Consider the following 16347-nt stretch of genomic DNA (forward strand, 5'->3'; position numbering starts at 1 on the left):
ACATTTTTTCTATATTTCACACATACTATCTATATCAATTTGTAAATCTATCACATATCTGTGCATAAATGCATCCTTCTATTCATACAAAAATTCATCTTATTTTTTAAATACTCTTTGGAGAAACACACAAGAGAAGTCTTAAAATGAGCCGGATTGTTGAGACAACAGAAAGACATCGTCATAAAGGAGTAAGTTTTCACTGTGTTAATTTATGAATTTAACATGATCCTAGCTAAAATAACAATAGAGTTTTTTAAACTAGATAAGATTATTGTGATTCACATGGAAAAGCAAAGAAGAATCCAGGAAAGTTCTGGAAACAAAAATTAAACAGAGAAGTAAAAAAACAGCCTTAGCATATATTAAAATATGTTATAAAACTATAATAATTAAAACAGTGTTGTACTGACCCATGAGTGAGACCAAGGGAGTGGAAGAAAGTTGAGAAGTAGTGCGTATATGCGCAGGAGTTTGGACTATAATAATGGCGGCATTTCAAATCAGCGGGGGCAGAATATAAATGGGCTTAAGATGAGATAGAAAAAAATAAAAAATCTAGACTATAATAAAATTAGGACCTTGTATATTTTAGTTGGCAAAAAAGCACCAAAAGCAAAGGCAAAAGGCAATATAAAATTTTTTTAAAAAAGACTGAGAAACATATTTGCAATTCATCTCACAAAGAGCCCCGACAAATCAATAAGATGACAATCAATGAGCCAACAGGAAAACAGGCAAAGATTATGAGCCATCCATTCACAGAAAAGGGAACACGAACGGTTCTTAAACAAGCAAAAAGATGCTCAGTCTCCCTCATAAGAAAAATGCAAATTGTAACCACGATAAGATTCTATTTGACCAATAGATTGACAGAGATCACCATGTTTGATTCTGGGGTTGGCAAGCCTGGGGGACGGGGGCCAGGTGCACATTCTCACCCACAGTTTGTAGGAGTGTAAACTGGCCCCACTTCTGTGAAGAGTAATTTGGAAGTATTTACCAAAATTTAAAATGCACAAACTCTTTGACCCAGCAATTCTAACTTCCAGATATTTATCCTACAAATATATTTGTATATGTACAAACAGATTTATAATCTAGAAAAATTCACTGCAACATTGCTCATAATAGCCTAAGATTGGAAGCAACCTAAAAGTTCATCATTTGGGGACTGGCTAAATAAATCATCATTCATCTAGATAATGGGATATTCTACAACAATTAAAAAACCCATGTGGGCCAGGCATGGTGGCTCATGCTTGTAATCCCAGCACTTTGGGAGGCCCAGGTGGGAGGATCACATGAGGCCAGAAATTTGAGGTTACAGTGAGCTATGATTGTGCCACTGTGCTCCAGCCTGGGTGACAGAGTGAGATCCTGTCTCTAAAAATAAATAAATAAATAATAAAATGAAATTTTAAAAAACCCATGTGGACCATCACCAACACCAAGATATATTGTTATCTTGGGGTCACTAGCTAGCTGACTATAGATGCTGGCAGGTGGGGGTCTGAAGACCAGGAGGGGGTCTGGACATTTCAAATTATAAGAAGCCTCCCTCCTCCATGCTATTCTTACACTGAGCACAAAGGGGAAAGTGGCCTGCAATTACCCTGGGGGTGTACTGAGGTTTTTCTGAGCCTTCTGAGCAGGGCCTAGGCACCCCCTTTAGGAACTCCCCTCCCCCAGCCTGATGTTTCTCTACTGCCCCTCACCCCCAGCCCCCACCAGCTATGCCCTGAGGTCAAGCACAGCTCGGCTCTGGCTTCATGTAAAAATCACAGCAATATTATTATAATAGGGGCCAGAATTTCCTGAGTGCCTCCCACGTGCCTGGTGTGGGCATGTGGGCTCTGTGTTGGAGTTAGGAGCATCCTGTTTCTTTTAACAGCTTGACTGAGATGTCACTCACATACCACACAATTATTCACCCACTTAGAGTATGCATTCGGTGGCTTTTTGTATATGCGCACAGTTGTGCAACCATCACCACAGTCCGCTTTAGAACATTTCCCTCACCCTGAAAAGAAACCCATACCCAGTAGCAACCACTTGCCACTGTCCTCTCCCCAGCACCAGGCAGTCTGATTTCTGTCCCTGTGGATTTGCCTATTCTGGGCATTTCATATAAATGGAATCATGACATCTGTGGCTCTTCGTGTCTGGCTGCTTTCACGTAGCGCAATGTTTTCAAGGTCCATCCCTGGTGTGGCATGCATCAGAATGCCTCTCCTTTTTATTGCCAAAATTATGTCCCATTGTCTGGGTATACCACATTTGATTCGGCCGTTCAGCATCTGATGGGCATTTGGGCTGTTTCCACTTTGGGGCTGTCATGAACGATGCTGCCGTAAACATTCACGCACAAGTTTTCACGTGGACGTATGTTTTCAGTTCTCTTGGGTAGAGACCTAGGAGTGGAATTGCTGGGTCGTGCAGGAACTCTATGTTTAACATTCGGAGGAACTGCCAGACTTTTCCAAAGCAGCCGCATCATGTTACATTCCCACCAGCAGCGTATGAGGGTTCCAGTTTCTCCGCATCCTTGCCAGCACTGGTTACGTCTTTCTGATTCTAGCTCCCTGGTGTGTATGAAGTGGTATCTTATTGTGCTTGTGATTTGCATTTCCTGGGCGCATCCCCATTATACAGAAAAGGAAACTGAGGCTCAGATGGGCAAAGAGCCCGGCCAGAGGCCATGCATGCAACAAGGACGGGCAAAGGCAGGATTCTAACCCGGGCACTCTCCTCTCCCCTCGTCTGTCTTCCCAGTGGCACAGGAAAAACCCCTCCAGGGAAATGGGGGACCCCTCTATGGGAGAAGGGGAACAGAGACGGGACAGCCTGCTTCACGGCCTGGCTTATTCACGTCCTCATCCCTCCATCCATCCATCCTCCAACCCACCCTTCTCTGAACTCCATTGTCCTCCTCTGAAAGCTCTGGGCTGCTGTGGTGTACAAGGCCTGGGGTCTGGGACCCAGGGCCAGCACCAACCGTCACTTCAGCAACTCCCAGACCCCAAATGGTGCCCACAGTGTCTGCAGGTGCACAGAGGAGGGACCAGCTGGTGACGCAGGCTGTGAGGGCTTGACCCGAGAGCCCCACATTGACACGTCCTCAGTCAGATTCTCTGCAGGACCATGGTGGGGTCCTACCCCATGCCGGGATGGGCCAAGGGCACGGTAGGGGGTGGGGTGGGGGGTCCAAGCCCGGCAGAACAAGACAAACAGGCTTCAGGGCTTAGGGGGATCTGAGTTCAACAATCGCGTGACCTTGGGCAAGTTAACCCCCCTGAGCCTGTTTCCTCCAACCTGACAAATCCCCTCCCGAGAATCTCGTGCTCACGTGCACGGAGAGACGCAGCCCGGTGCGCTGATAGCAGTGCCGTTGGCAACGGTGTTCAGTCGGAGCACACTCCAAATTCTTGTCAACAGTAGAATGGATAAATACATTGATAAGTTGTAGGATATTCATACAGTAAAACGTTACACAGCAATAAAAGTGAACAGATTACAGACACATGTAGCAACATGGATTAATCTCACAGACATAGTATTGCATGAAAAATAGATACAGTGTGACTCCATGCATATACAGTTGCAAAAATGGACAAGACTCAAATATATTGTTTAAAATGACATATACACAGGTGGTAAGACTATAAAAAGAACATTGAGAACAGGCTTACCTTAAAAGTCAGGATGGGTGGCCGCCTCTGAGAGGGAGGGGAGGGTTAAGATGAGAAGACACTGTGGCGGGTGGGGACATCCTTTTCCGAGGTGCTATGTTTGGTAGGGGTGGCTACACAAGTAGTTGCCTCGTCCTTATTCACAAAACTGTGCAAGCATGTTTTATGCACTCTTCTGAAGGCGTGGTTATCTCAGAATCAAAGAATAATTCAAGTGCCTTGGTAACCAGCTCGGAGCTGAACAAAGGCTGGCTGTTTGTCGCCTGCCCCTGTGCCCCCACCGGCTCTGGTCCTCCGCACTGCTGGGGGGTGGGGGACAGAGCAGGAGCGGCAGCTGCTGCTGAGGGAGGCTTGGTGTGGCCACCTCCCCTCCTCCCGCCGCCCACTCCTAGGCACAGATGCCCCTAGGCACAGAAAGACACTGCCCAGGGGGTTTTTTTTAAACCGCTTTATTCAGGTTGGCTGGTAGTCATGGATTCGATCTTGTGTACAGGGCAACCCACGCACCCCGAGGCAAAACCCTCGGCCCCTCCCACCTCCCCCACTCCATCGCTGAGGGGTGGCCAGAGGCTGGAGCCAGTTTGAGGGGGTGCTGGGTGCAATAGAAATATTTACAAATCACCAGGGGGTGGGGGCACCCCTGATCAGGAATTGTGAGGGAGTTGGTACAGGGGGGCCCGTGGCTCCCCGACAGCCCCAGGCCCTTGGGTGGACTTGACATGGGCCCCAAGAGGGGGCTGAGACATTGGGGGCTGGCAGAGGGGGGCTCCTGGGAGAGCCTTGAAGACCCTTGAAGGGTCCTGCTGGTGCGAACTCTGCATGGGGCTGTGGGGCAGAGGGGCAGGGCCGTCCCTCGGACGTGCTGTGTGCCGGGTGGAGATTCCGCGTCCTCCGCATCCCTGGCTGGGCAGACGGGAGCTGCTCTCAGGTGTAAGAAGGCTGAGCAGGAGGGACCGACGGAGGCAGGGGGCATCCTCTCCTCCCACGGCGCCCGTGAGCCACCTGCTGCCGGCTGCGCCCCAGAAAGGCCCTCCTGGGAGCTTCACGCCCCCGTCCTGCGCCAGGGGAGAGGCCCCAGCTCCACTCAGAAGACTCCAGTCCACATTCTGGGAGGGGCCGCGGTCCACACCCCCAGGTCCAAGCAGGGGCTGGTAGGAAGGAGGGAGGTAAGGCTGGGAGGCCCCGGCTCAGGACAGGGTGGGGACAAGCAAGCAAAGCAGAACACTGGACTCCACGGAAGCTGGTGACAGAAAGGGGGGGCGGCCTGGGCCCCGACATGGTCCTCGCCCCAGCCTTCAGGGCGGTTGTCCCCTTGTGCCCAGGGCCACCTTCTCCGAGCCAGGTAACCACAGGGGTCTGAAAGGGGAGGGGAGGGGGGCTTACATGCTGAGCAAGGGGTGGTGGGCAGAGGGCCGGCGTGGTGGCCGCAGGCGGCCCGGGGGTGGGAAGGCGGCCGGTCGCAGGCAGTCCTGTCCCCGGGCCCGCGGTCCTCATGCACTCTGTACAGCGGGGCGGCGGCAGTCTAGAGGCCGCAGGCCTCCTGCTCCACCGAGCGCTTCCTCAGCTCCTTGCCCGGCTTGGGGGGCGGCGGGGCGGGGGCGGCGGGAGGGGCTTCGGGCAGGTGCAGGACGGAGTTCTCGCCGGGCTGCACCCGCAGGTAGGCCTTGACCTTGTGGTGCCGGGCCTTGCCGTCGCTGAAGTCGATGACGCGGCACTCATAGGTGCCTTCGTCCGTGGGCTTCACCCGGGACAAGCGCAGCTTGTGGGAGATGTTGCTGCCCACCACCTTGACCACCTGGAGGCGACAGAGAGACCGTGACCTGTCTGCCCGGCGGGGGAGGGGGTTGTCCCAGGATCGCATCCTAGGGCTCAGGTCCCGGAGACGCTCCCGCAAGGACACGCCTGGGTTTGCACAGGAGTGGGTGACATAGCAAAAAAGTAGAAGCAACTTAAATGTCCATCCAGTGGGTACATAAACAGTGGCGGGTTCGTCCCGCGGGGCCGGCAGAGCCGGGCAGGGCGGAGCTCAGTGGCGGGAGGGGAGGAGACCTCCCTGCGAAACTGTCCCAGTGCGACGCCAGTGATGCAAATAAACACACAGAAATACCCTACACTGGTTTGGGGTCTTCTGTGCACAGAATTAAAATAGACGGGAGGGAACTCAGTGGTTGTCTCTGGGGGGAGGGAGTGGACCTGGGGTAGAAAAGTGAAGTCTTGGCTTAGTCCGAAAGTTATATTTCTTAAAAAAAAAAAAAGGCTGATTACATACATTGCTAATAACTGATCATTCCAGCTGGGGGGAGCAGCAGTGTTTGCTATGTTTATCTTTGTGCTTTGGCTTCTTGTTTGTTTTATTTGATTGGGTTTAAAATTTTTTATTTTAAAATGGAAGTTTAACTTACATACGGTCAAGTGCACACAGCTTGATGAACCTTTACTCATGCATACACCTGTGTGACCACCATCCAGAGCGAGGCGTGGAACATGGATAAGCCTCCTTGGCCCCATACCCGTCAATACTACCCCCCACGGGGGTTAACCACATTCTGACTTCTGTCCCCAGAGATTAGCTTTCTCCTGTTTTGGAACTCTACACGTGTGGCTTCTTTCCTATGTGTGGCTTCTTGCACAGCATAATATGAGTGAGAGTCCTCCATGTTGCTGCCTGTATCCATTTGTTCTTTTTCCTTGCTGTGTAGTATTCCATCACAAGAATACACCACAATTTGCTTATCTACTCACCTATTGATGGATATTTCTGTGGTTTCCAGATTAAGGCTCTTATGAATAAATCTGCCCTGACTATAAAGCCGCTGTGAACTTCTTTCAATGGAAACAGAGAAGACAGTTGGATAGTTAAATAAGATACATCAGTGGGGACGCTGGGTAAAGGGCATAGGTGACTCAGTGACCTATTTTTGCAACTTCTGATGAGGCTATAATTCCAAACGAAAAGTGTTTTTTAAAAGGAAGGGAGCTGGGCCTATGGAGTGAGGCAGTGGTGGTGGTGGGAGGGGGCTTCCATCCTTCCCTGGTCCCTTCTTTCTTAGAGCTGAAAAGCCCAGCTGCATGTCCTGCAGCCCCCGAACCAGCTGGACAGAACAGCGGTCATCAGTCCCCAGCTGCCAGCTGGTGACCGCCTTCCCAAACAGCTTTGTTTCCTGATCTTACCTCCTGCAGGTATCGCAGGCTCACCAGGCCCAGGTGAGAGGGCCTCAGACCTGTGGCCCCAGAGCTGAGCCCTGCGGGTCCCTTTCTTCTGGAGGGACAAGAAGCTGGCCTGTTCCCACCAAGCCCCAACTCCTGGAGGCAGAAGCCCAGCTTCTTGCCCGAGGTGAGATGCCCCTGCTGGTCACCCTGCGGTGAGGCGGGCAGGCTGAGCAAGAGAGTGGTCTCTGAGCAGGTGACCTCAGCCTGCAGGTGTTTCCGAGCCTGTCCCGGCACTCACACGTGTGACTTCCCATCATCTCGCGCATCTGCTCTGGCCTCCCTAGGAGCCTCTGTTCACCAGCTCCTCAGTGGGAGACTCTGGCCTTTGCACGCGCTGGCCCCTCTGCCCGGGCGCTGCTCCCTGTGTGTCTTCACGTGAGTCCCATTTATTCCACATGGCACCTCCTCCAAGAATTCGACTCCCCTGTTGCACCCCCTACTCCCTGCATAGCCGTCGTCTCATTTTGAATTATTAGTTTATTTGTCTGTTAACTTGATTTTGGCTTCTCTCCCTGGCTAAACCCTACCCTCCATGAGGGCAGAGACAATATCTATCTTGTTCATGTGAGTGACCATCACAGAACCCAGCACTTGGTAAATAATGGTAAATATTTGTTGAATGAATGGACTCACCCCATTACCTTCTTTCTCCATCTGAAGTGGTACCCAGACGTCATGCTTCCTAATTAGAGGTCACCCACACGAGTGTACCCCCTTTGCAGATGGTGAAACTGAGGCTCCAAAGGAAGGGACTCGCCCAGGGGTCTGAGCCAGGGAGTGGCAGAACTGGGAACTGAACCCAGGCTTGACTCCACGCACTCTCACCCTCCCAGTGGTGTGACAGGCTCACAGAGGGTCACCCAGAGCTGGCAGGGCTCCAGAAGGGAGGGGGCGGGGCCGGCAGCAGCAGGAGCCTGGCCCAGCCTCCCTTATGCTGGGCTTCCCAGCTGGTCACCGTCCCCCGTAAAAGCAGGAAAGCATGGGCCGGCGGTTCAGCAGGAGGCACCAAGGTGGGACACAGGCTGAACTTCCCAATAGCAAGCAGTGGGGGACTCCTCCAGCTGCCCCTGTTGGTGTGGGGGCGCCCCCTCCCCAGTGCCGGGCCCAGCTGGAGCCCGCCCTGTCCCGCTGGCTCCATCACCTCTGACCAAGGGCACACAGAGGCCCTGCAGTCCCACCCCGCTCTCGGGCGAGTTGGGAGACGCAGTTGCAAATGCGCAGCGGGAGCGAATTACCTCAACATCTGTTTCCCTCACGGATATTAATTATCCTTCATTTGTCAACCCTACAAGGCGCTAATGGAGTAATGATGCAGAGCTCTGGGAGCACATGCGCCTGGGGAGGGGGCACCGAGTGCAGCCCACCCCTCCCCCCAGCCCCTCGTGCCACCAGACGGGACCACTAAGGCCTGGACGGTTCCCCAGGAGCAGCCAGCCCCCTCCCACTCTGTCACCGCCTCTGCCAGCAGACAGATGTGGCCTCCTCCCCTCTCAGAGAGGAGGAGGACAGGGAGCACTACAGTGGGGGGTGGGACGCTAGGCTCTGAGCCTGACAAGTCACCAGCACCCTGGCCTCAGTTTCCTTGGGCTAGAATCATCCGTGCACTCAACAAGCATTCAGCAAGTGCCCCCTCTGAGCTGGGCGCCGGGGATACACCTATGAGCCAGCCAGACCCCAGCCATGCCCGAGGGCTGAAGGTCTAACGGAGAACCCAGACCTCGCCCCTACTCCAGCAGCTCCCTGCGCCAGCCTCCCGCAGGACAAAGGGTGAGGACGCACATCAGACGCCACTCCCTCCCAGCCCCAGGGGTCTATGTCACAATCTGGAGAAGGCAAATAATAGTGCTTTTAACACAAGCCATAACAGCAGCAATAGAGTGCTAGTAGCTAATGTTTATGGAGCACTCAGTCACTGTGAGATAATATGCTAAAGCTTCATCAATCTTATTAGTATTATTATTTTTTAAAGAGACAGGGTCTCACTCTGTTGCGAAGGCTGGAATGCAGTGGCTCGATCGTAGCTCCGGGCTCAAGGGATCCTCCTTCCTCAGCCTCCAGAGTAGCTGGAACCACAGGCATGCAACACCACGCCTCGCTAATTTTTTTATTTTTTGTAGAGATGGGCTCTGGCTATGTTGCCCAGGCTGGTTTTGAACTCCTGGCTTCAAGCGAGCCTCTCACCTCTGCCTCCCAAAGTGCTGGAATTACAAGGATGAGCCACCACATTCCCAGCCCATCAATCTTATCTAAACCTCACAATAACCCCATGATGTAGTAGGTGGCTGCTAAGATACCCATTGTATGGCTGGGGAAACTGAGGATCAGAGAGGTGAAGTGATTTTCCCAAGGCCACCCAGCTGGTGGCAGAGACCAGACCTTAACCACATCTCTGGGGAGCCTCCTATGAACAGTAAACTATAGGTCTGGCTTCTCACCTTGTTCCCAGGTCCCCAACCCTCCATATCTCGGGGGAGGGAGTTTAGCCCAAAACCTCATCAGAGGCCTATTTTTGGGAGGGGGCCCCACATCCCACCCTAGATTCCTAGGGGTGGCAGGAGCAGCCTGTGTGATGTCATTATTCACACATGTACAGAAAGCCCACGGGCCCAGCCCTCCCGTGCGACCGGAGAGCCCAGGAAGAGAGGAGACCCCCACACGTGGCCACGGCAGCCCAGCTGTAAATCATAATCACCCGGCACAGGCATCGACAGGCCCTAGCAGTGCAATTAAGCACCTAATTACGCTGAAAGAGACAAGGCCGAGTCCTAGTCATGGCCAAGTTCAGCCTCCTTCCTGCTTGCCCATGGCCCAGGCCTTTCCGGCATGGCAGGGACACCCCTGGGGCAGCTCACGGCGGGCAGGCTGGGATCTTCCCTGCCAGCCATGCCAGGAAGAATGGGTAGTGCCAACTGGTGCCCACATGTGGCCTCCTGGCTGAGTTGGTGGCCCTGGAAGGTGCTGGGCTGTGTGGAATAGGGGTCAGATGGCCCCTGCCCCAGGCCAGGCCCTGCTCTGAGCCTCCATCGGCTCCACCGGCTGCCTCACCCGAACCTCAGCATGTTCAGAACCGAACTTGGCCAGACCCTACCAAGTCACCATCCCTGTCTTCCTTCCACCCTCCGCACACCCCATCCCTGAATCCCACTGGTCTTCCCTCTAAACTTCAGCCACCCCTTCCCCTTCTTTCCAGAATCTGCATCCCCCAGCACTGGCCAAGGCCAGGTCCTGGCTTCTCTCATCTGGGCTACCACCCAGCCTCCTCCTGGGTCTCCCCAGAGCCACTCTGGCTCCTTCCAACCTCTTCTTCCGTGACAGCCAGACACCTTTCTGAAATGCCCCCAACTTAAACCCTCTGATGGTCCCCCACGGTGGCAGACAGCCACACTGGCCCCCAGCAGTTCCTCCAACACACACACCGAGCCAAGTCCCCTACTCCTCGTCAACTCCACCACACTTCAGTGCTCACTTCAAATAGCACCTCCTCCAGGAAGCCCTCCCGGCCCCCACGCTAGGTCAGATGTTCTCTCATTTGGATGGTCAGAGTTGTAATTTTGCTTTTTATCATGCACGATTATTGGATTAACACCCATCTCACACGCTGGACTGGGAGCTCCCCGTGTATGTGTGACTGTGGCCTTCCCAGAGACATCTTCTGTTTAACTCGGCCGCCAACCACAGTAATGATGTCCCCTGGGAAGGGGGCTATGTGTGGAGAATTTCATCTTGTCTTAAAATTAGGAAGTTGGGGACCATCTCTACTTGCAAAACTGGTGAAGGGGAGAACTTTAGTTAGATAAAAAGAAAACTTCCAGAACTTTGAAAATGGCCAGTTAGCAGAAGCGTTTGCCTGAGCCACAGGAAAGAAGCCCCGCGGTGGAACCCTCGGCATATGCCAGCCACCAAGGGAGACATCTTTAGGCCAGGGGTCCTTCCCCAGGCCCCCAGTTAAAGGAGATAATTCATGGAAAGTGCTCGTCATGGTTCCTAACATATGGGAAGCTCTCAATAAATGTTAGCCGCTATATTATTGTTATTACTATTATTTTATCACAGATGTCTGTCCTACCACATAAACCGTCTCCCTGTGAGATTCGGAGCTCGTTTCGTTTCCTGCCCTCCTGCTAGGTCTTATGATTCACGAGCTCACACTAATACATTTCCACCCTAGGAACCACTGTCATTCACACGGCCGAATCCAGGGCACTTTACAGTTTCCAGCATGTTTTCACATATGCCTGGGACAACAGCTAGTGGGGAGACGCAGGGAAGTGGCGGAGCTGCCACCAGGACTCAGCTCCCAGGACGCTAAGTGCTGGCCCCACTGTGTCCTCACAGTCCCCACCCGGCCGTCAGCACAGCTGACTCTGAACCTTCCCAGGGTCAATCTGGCCACCCCGACAGGGTCACGGAGCCCTCCCCACACCAAGCCCCTGCAAGCTGATGGCACTTCCTTCTCCTGGAACCTGAAACCCCACGGGCTATCAGATGCACTGCTTGGCTCACACAGCGTTTTCCAGAAGATCAAACTGGGTCCCCACAGGTAAAAGTCAGGAGCTATTCTGTGAAAACTGGAATTTTTAGCAGCCATGGGAATATTGGGGCTGGATCCCTGCCTGGTTCAGTCGCCCCCTGTAGACAAAGCGTCTGGGGCTTCCCAGGGCCCCGCATGAGCTCCTGCACCCACGTCACCCATACACACGTGTACAGGCATGGGATCCACGTCATGGTGGCATGTCCATGTACAAAAATCCATGTGTGGGTTACACACACATTGGCCTGGGCGTTGCATTTGTGTGTGTGACATTTATCCAATACATATGTATTGGGCACCTATTACGCCGTGCCAGGCTCTGTTCTGAGCCCTGGAGAGGCCACAGTGAGCCAGACGGGCACCGTCCTGGCCCCACCGTCTCTAGGGGAGACAGTCGTGAAGCAAATAACACCAATGCATAATGACAATCAGGAATGCGGCCGGCGAGGGGGGGGAAAGTGAGGCATGCGGCTGGGTCACAGGGTCAGAGGAGGCTTCCCTGAGCTGCGCTCGCTCGGAAGGAAGAGAGAGGAACAGCTTTCTAGGTTGGGGTGCTGGTCAGGGCAAAGCCCTGGAGGGAGGAAGGCAGCCAGGGCTGTGATGGGAAGGGAGTGAGCTGGAGCGGGGTGAGCTGAGCCCAGAGCGTGGGCAGAGCAATTCAGCAGAGCCCTAAAGGCCACAGAGAAAAGTCTGACTCCTCTCCCAGGACTGCAGGAGTGTATTTGCATACAGGTGTCTGTACCCGGTTCTTCAGGTTCTTCAATCGTTTGAGCGGCACTGGATGCACGAGGGGCCCAGCCCGTGCCTGCTTGCTTGTTTCCTACCCAGACCCGCAGAGCCCCAGCTGGTGCAGGAATTGCAGGGGCTGGGGGTGGGTGAGTGGGGGCGATTGCACAATCACGCCGAGCACATTTATTTTATTTAACTAATTAGCAGCGTTGCATTCCCCTCACGTGGGACCCAGCAGCCTTGAATTCTAATCCTCTAAGTCAATTAGATTATTCTCTCCTCGCCTCCGCTACTCCTGAAACCCCAGACAAACCCTGGAGAGTCGGCCTGGACGGAGTGTGTTAATACACATGCAGATCTCTACCTGCCGGGGCTTACCTGATGGGTGTTTGGGCAAGAAATGGGGCCTTAGAGATGGATGTGCCTCTGGTAGGGGTCGGGGTGGACCCACAGCTGCCCTGAGCTGGAAATGGCTTGAATTTCCAGGCCCCAACTGTGCCCCAGGCCAGATGGCACAAATGGTGCTCTGAAGGTCCCTCCTCTTCCATCTGCCCGCCTCCTGCATGAGCGGCTGCAAAAGCCTCCCTCCAGCCTCCCTGCCTCCACGCTGCCACTCTGATGCCTGACCCGTCATGCCCTGCGTCTCCCGGTGCCCACTGTCTACGCTACCACCTCTGGTTTGAGGGTGCGGCTCCTCTGCTCATCTGTGTTCAATTTGCCTTGGGGTCCTAAGCTCTCTCACAAGTCCTTGAAAAGGTGTGGAAGAACCAAGCGTAAAAGAGTGAACTTGGAGAGGTCACTGCCCCTGAACACACGCACATTCAGACCCCCACGGGCACCTGCATTGTCTGAGCATGTTGCTGGCGGACTTCTAGCCCCCTGGCAGGCTGACCTCTTGCCCCATGCGCAAATCCCACCTGGTTGCACAGCCACACACGTGTCCAGGCCAGCCCCCTCCATTCCATGTTCTCACCTCCTTTCTCAATCCTGTCTGCCTCTTCCAGGACCAGCTCTGGGTGCTCCCCCCCTTCACAAAACCATCACTCCCTGAGCTCTCTTGGACCCCCAGCCACACTGGGCTCCCACACAGCTCTGAAGCCAGGCAGCTTGGCAATACCAATCACTCTTGGGGTGACCTTCAGCAAGTCCTTGACCCCTCTGAGCCTCAGTTGCCCCACCCGTAAAATGGGTGAATGCTTGGCTCTGCCTAGAGAGTGTGGCTACGATACAATGAATTAATGCATAAGAAGGCCTGGCCAGCTCGGAAGCCCTTCGGCTGTAGAGCCCCTGCCCTATCCCCCGGGCCAGATCACCAAGTGACCATGAGATGCTGCAGCTGTCAGCCACCATGGGCCAAAAAAAAAAAGCCGGCTCAGTCTCATTAGACCTGTTGTTTCCCCAAACAGAAAATGCTGCTGAGACAGGCAGGAAGCATCCGGGCACACACAGCCTTGGCCCCGACAAGAGAGAATGCATCTTCTCTCCCCTGTCATTTTTTGTGCCCGTTATTCAACGAACTTGAAAAATCTCTGGCTTTAAAAAAACAGAGCAAGGCCATATTTTTCCCTTCTCTCTTTCTTCTCTTCCACCTTCTTGCCCAAGCTCCCTGCTGAACTAGACCCCCAAAATTGTTTTAAAGTCACAGCTGTGCCCTCCATTAGAGCCCTCGCAAGAAATCATTTTCAAAACTCACACTTATTTTGGTCGCGTCCTTCCCTGTGTCTTCCTGCTGAGATGCTTTTAGCTGTTGGGAGTGGGGAGGGGCAGAGAGAGCAGAGACAAGGTGTTAGCACGGGGTGAGGGAGACCCGCGGGGGTACAGACGACAGCTAAGAGTCTAGCTGCGGCAGGTGGCGCTCAGGGGCCCCAGGGTCCGGAGTCGGGGTCCCTCAGCTCTCTGTGTCCACTCAGGGTATGGAGGGGGGTGGTCAGAGCAAAAGATAACGGAGATGCATGCAAAACTGTACGTGCTATGCATTTAGGCACCTGGGTGATTTGGTATATATGGGGTGTGTATGTGTGAATGGACAAAAACCTAAGCGTCGGTGTGGTGTGTAGGTAGGGGTGTGCCTGCACCCTTCCTTGACTCTGTCTGTGAGTGTGTTTATACTCTCAGGTGTGTCTCGCATGTGAACGTGCGTTTGCAGCAGATGCTGCCGGGACCCTGCCCACATGTCCTTCCCCATACACCTGTGGCCGTGGGACCCCGGAGGCTTCGAGCTGCAAATACCTACAACTCTTTGCCCAAGGGCTTTCTCTGCCCGCTAGAGTCTCCACTAAACCTGCGTGTGGCAGGCTGGAGAAGGGCTGGGGCGTCGACACCCCCAAGAGCAAGGCAGAGTGTGATATGTGCTTGTTTACGAGGCTCTTTTGTAAGCATGGGGGCAGCGTATCACACGCGTCCGTCCTCCCAGCGGAGCGCTGGGGACATCGGGCCTTTATCCTCCAGCTCTTGTCAGTTGTTGGTTGGGGCTCCTCCCGCCTGTCGTGCTGGCCGGCAGGCTCAGCTGTCCAGAGGAAACGGCAGGCAGAGTCACAGGGGTTGGCAGTTGGCAGCGGGCCTGGTGCACGCCTGGCATGTGGCAGAGCACCCACAGCATCTGCTCTTCAGGTGCACACGAGAGCACGCGTGTGCGGTGACGGGAGTGCTGGGAGCCCGCCTGCACACCCGCGTGCGTGCTTGTGGATGAACTTGTGGATGAACTTGCAAATGAACTCAGGGACGATGTTGCCCGTGTTGGCACAGCCCGTTACAGAATGACTGCCCATGTGGCCCGGAGAAGTGGTGGAAAGCGAGTCACGAGACCCACCTTACTCCACAGCCTGGAGCCACCTTGTCCCTCTGGCCTCAGTTTCCCCACCTGTACACTGAAGGGGGGGCCTTTGTGCTCCTCGGAGGGCCCTTCCTGCTGTGGCCCTCTCAGGTGCTCAGCCTAGCGCTGTCTCCCACCCCCGGCCAAAATATGCCTCCGTTTTGGGGACGGGGGTGTCAGCCACCATCATCACATAAACCCGCCACCGCGGGAGGAAGGGGGGGACAGCTGCGTGCCGCGGAGGACAAGGAGCTGGAGCCTGTATCCCCCAGAGGAGACAGAGGGCAGAGCGGCACCCACCCTGGGGACCAGGGCTTCCCCGGCCCAACCCGGGCGCCTCCCCGGGGCCGTACCTGGCTGGAGGCCCAGGCCTGCTTGTCCGTCCAGTCCCTGTGGCTGCGCACGTACCACCACTGGATCTCCAGCGAGTAGGACGGGGAGCCGCTGCCGCGGAAGGAGCAGGCCATCTCCACGTCCTCGCCCGTCCGCGCCGTCATGTCGTGGGGGGTCTCCGTGAACAGCGCTGTGCGAGAAACAGCGGGGGGCGGGGTGACCGCGGCTCAGGAAAGAGCAGGGCGGGTGGCCGAGGGCTGGGGGCTGGGGGGGAGGAGGGGGGGCCTGCTCGGCGGAGGAGGGAGAGGGACAGGGAGCCGGCCAGAGGCTCAGGGGGGCCGCCGTGTGCAGCCTCGCAGATGGGGAGAGGAGCAGGCCTTGGGCCCTGAAGGCCACAGGGGAGACGCCTGGGGGCTCAGAGCAGGGCCGGACTGGAAGCCGGAGGCCAGGAGGCAGAGGCCAGGGAGGAGGCTGCCTCCTCAGTTCTTCCAGATCCCTCCGGAAGCCCCACTCAGTTCCCTCCTGGTTCTTCCCAGCAGCCAATGCCCCGTCTTTGTAAAACCAGACCAGACACAGCCTCTCCCCTGCTCAGAACCCTCCCATGGCTCCCCAGCGCCCCTGGGATAAAACCCAGACTCCCCCCTTGGTTTCCTCTCTGTCCTGTGAACAAGCCTCTGTCCCGACTGTTCCCCCGCCACCTAGAACGCCCCTCCCTTGGCCCCCCTTTGCCCCGCTGGCTCCCTCAGATCCAGCAAAGCTCAGTGCGAACACTGCCCCCGCCCACGCCTTCCTTGATGGCCTTGGGAAGGTGCCCACCTCCCGCCCTGCCCCGCCGCCTGCGGGACTCCAAGAACAGGGACTGCGAGCTCCCCCAGCACGGCTCCTGCAGGGAGCGCCTGTCCCCGTGTGTTGGGCCGGTGCAGTGTTCTCCCACCCGTCCCCAGCCCCCACAAACCCCAGGGCCGGCAGTCCCCCAACCCCCGCGGGGCCCTGCCCCACGCACTGTCCTGCCACACCGCCAGGTAAATGAGAAAACCAAT

At 55.1% G+C, this 16347-nt stretch overlaps 1 protein-coding gene across 1 annotated transcript in view; it reads right to left on the reverse strand.

Annotated features, from left to right (window-relative positions):
• Positions 1 to 4971: 4971 nt before the first annotated feature.
• The window catches only part of VSTM2L (V-set and transmembrane domain containing 2 like), a 34624-nt gene continuing 23248 nt past the window's right edge, over positions 4972 to 16347 (reverse strand). The window contains exons 2-4 of the mRNA XM_045528608.1: positions 15328 to 15497; positions 13856 to 13906; positions 4972 to 5487 (exon numbers count right to left, since the gene is read on the reverse strand). Coding sequence (XP_045384564.1) covers positions 5215 to 5487; positions 13856 to 13906; positions 15328 to 15497 — 494 coding nt within the window. The 3' untranslated portion in view covers positions 4972 to 5214. The remainder of the gene's footprint in view (positions 5488 to 13855; positions 13907 to 15327; positions 15498 to 16347) is intronic.

This window comes from Lemur catta, chromosome 17, assembly GCF_020740605.2.
Source record: "Lemur catta isolate mLemCat1 chromosome 17, mLemCat1.pri, whole genome shotgun sequence".
Classification (NCBI taxonomy): Eukaryota; Metazoa; Chordata; class Mammalia; order Primates; family Lemuridae; genus Lemur; species Lemur catta.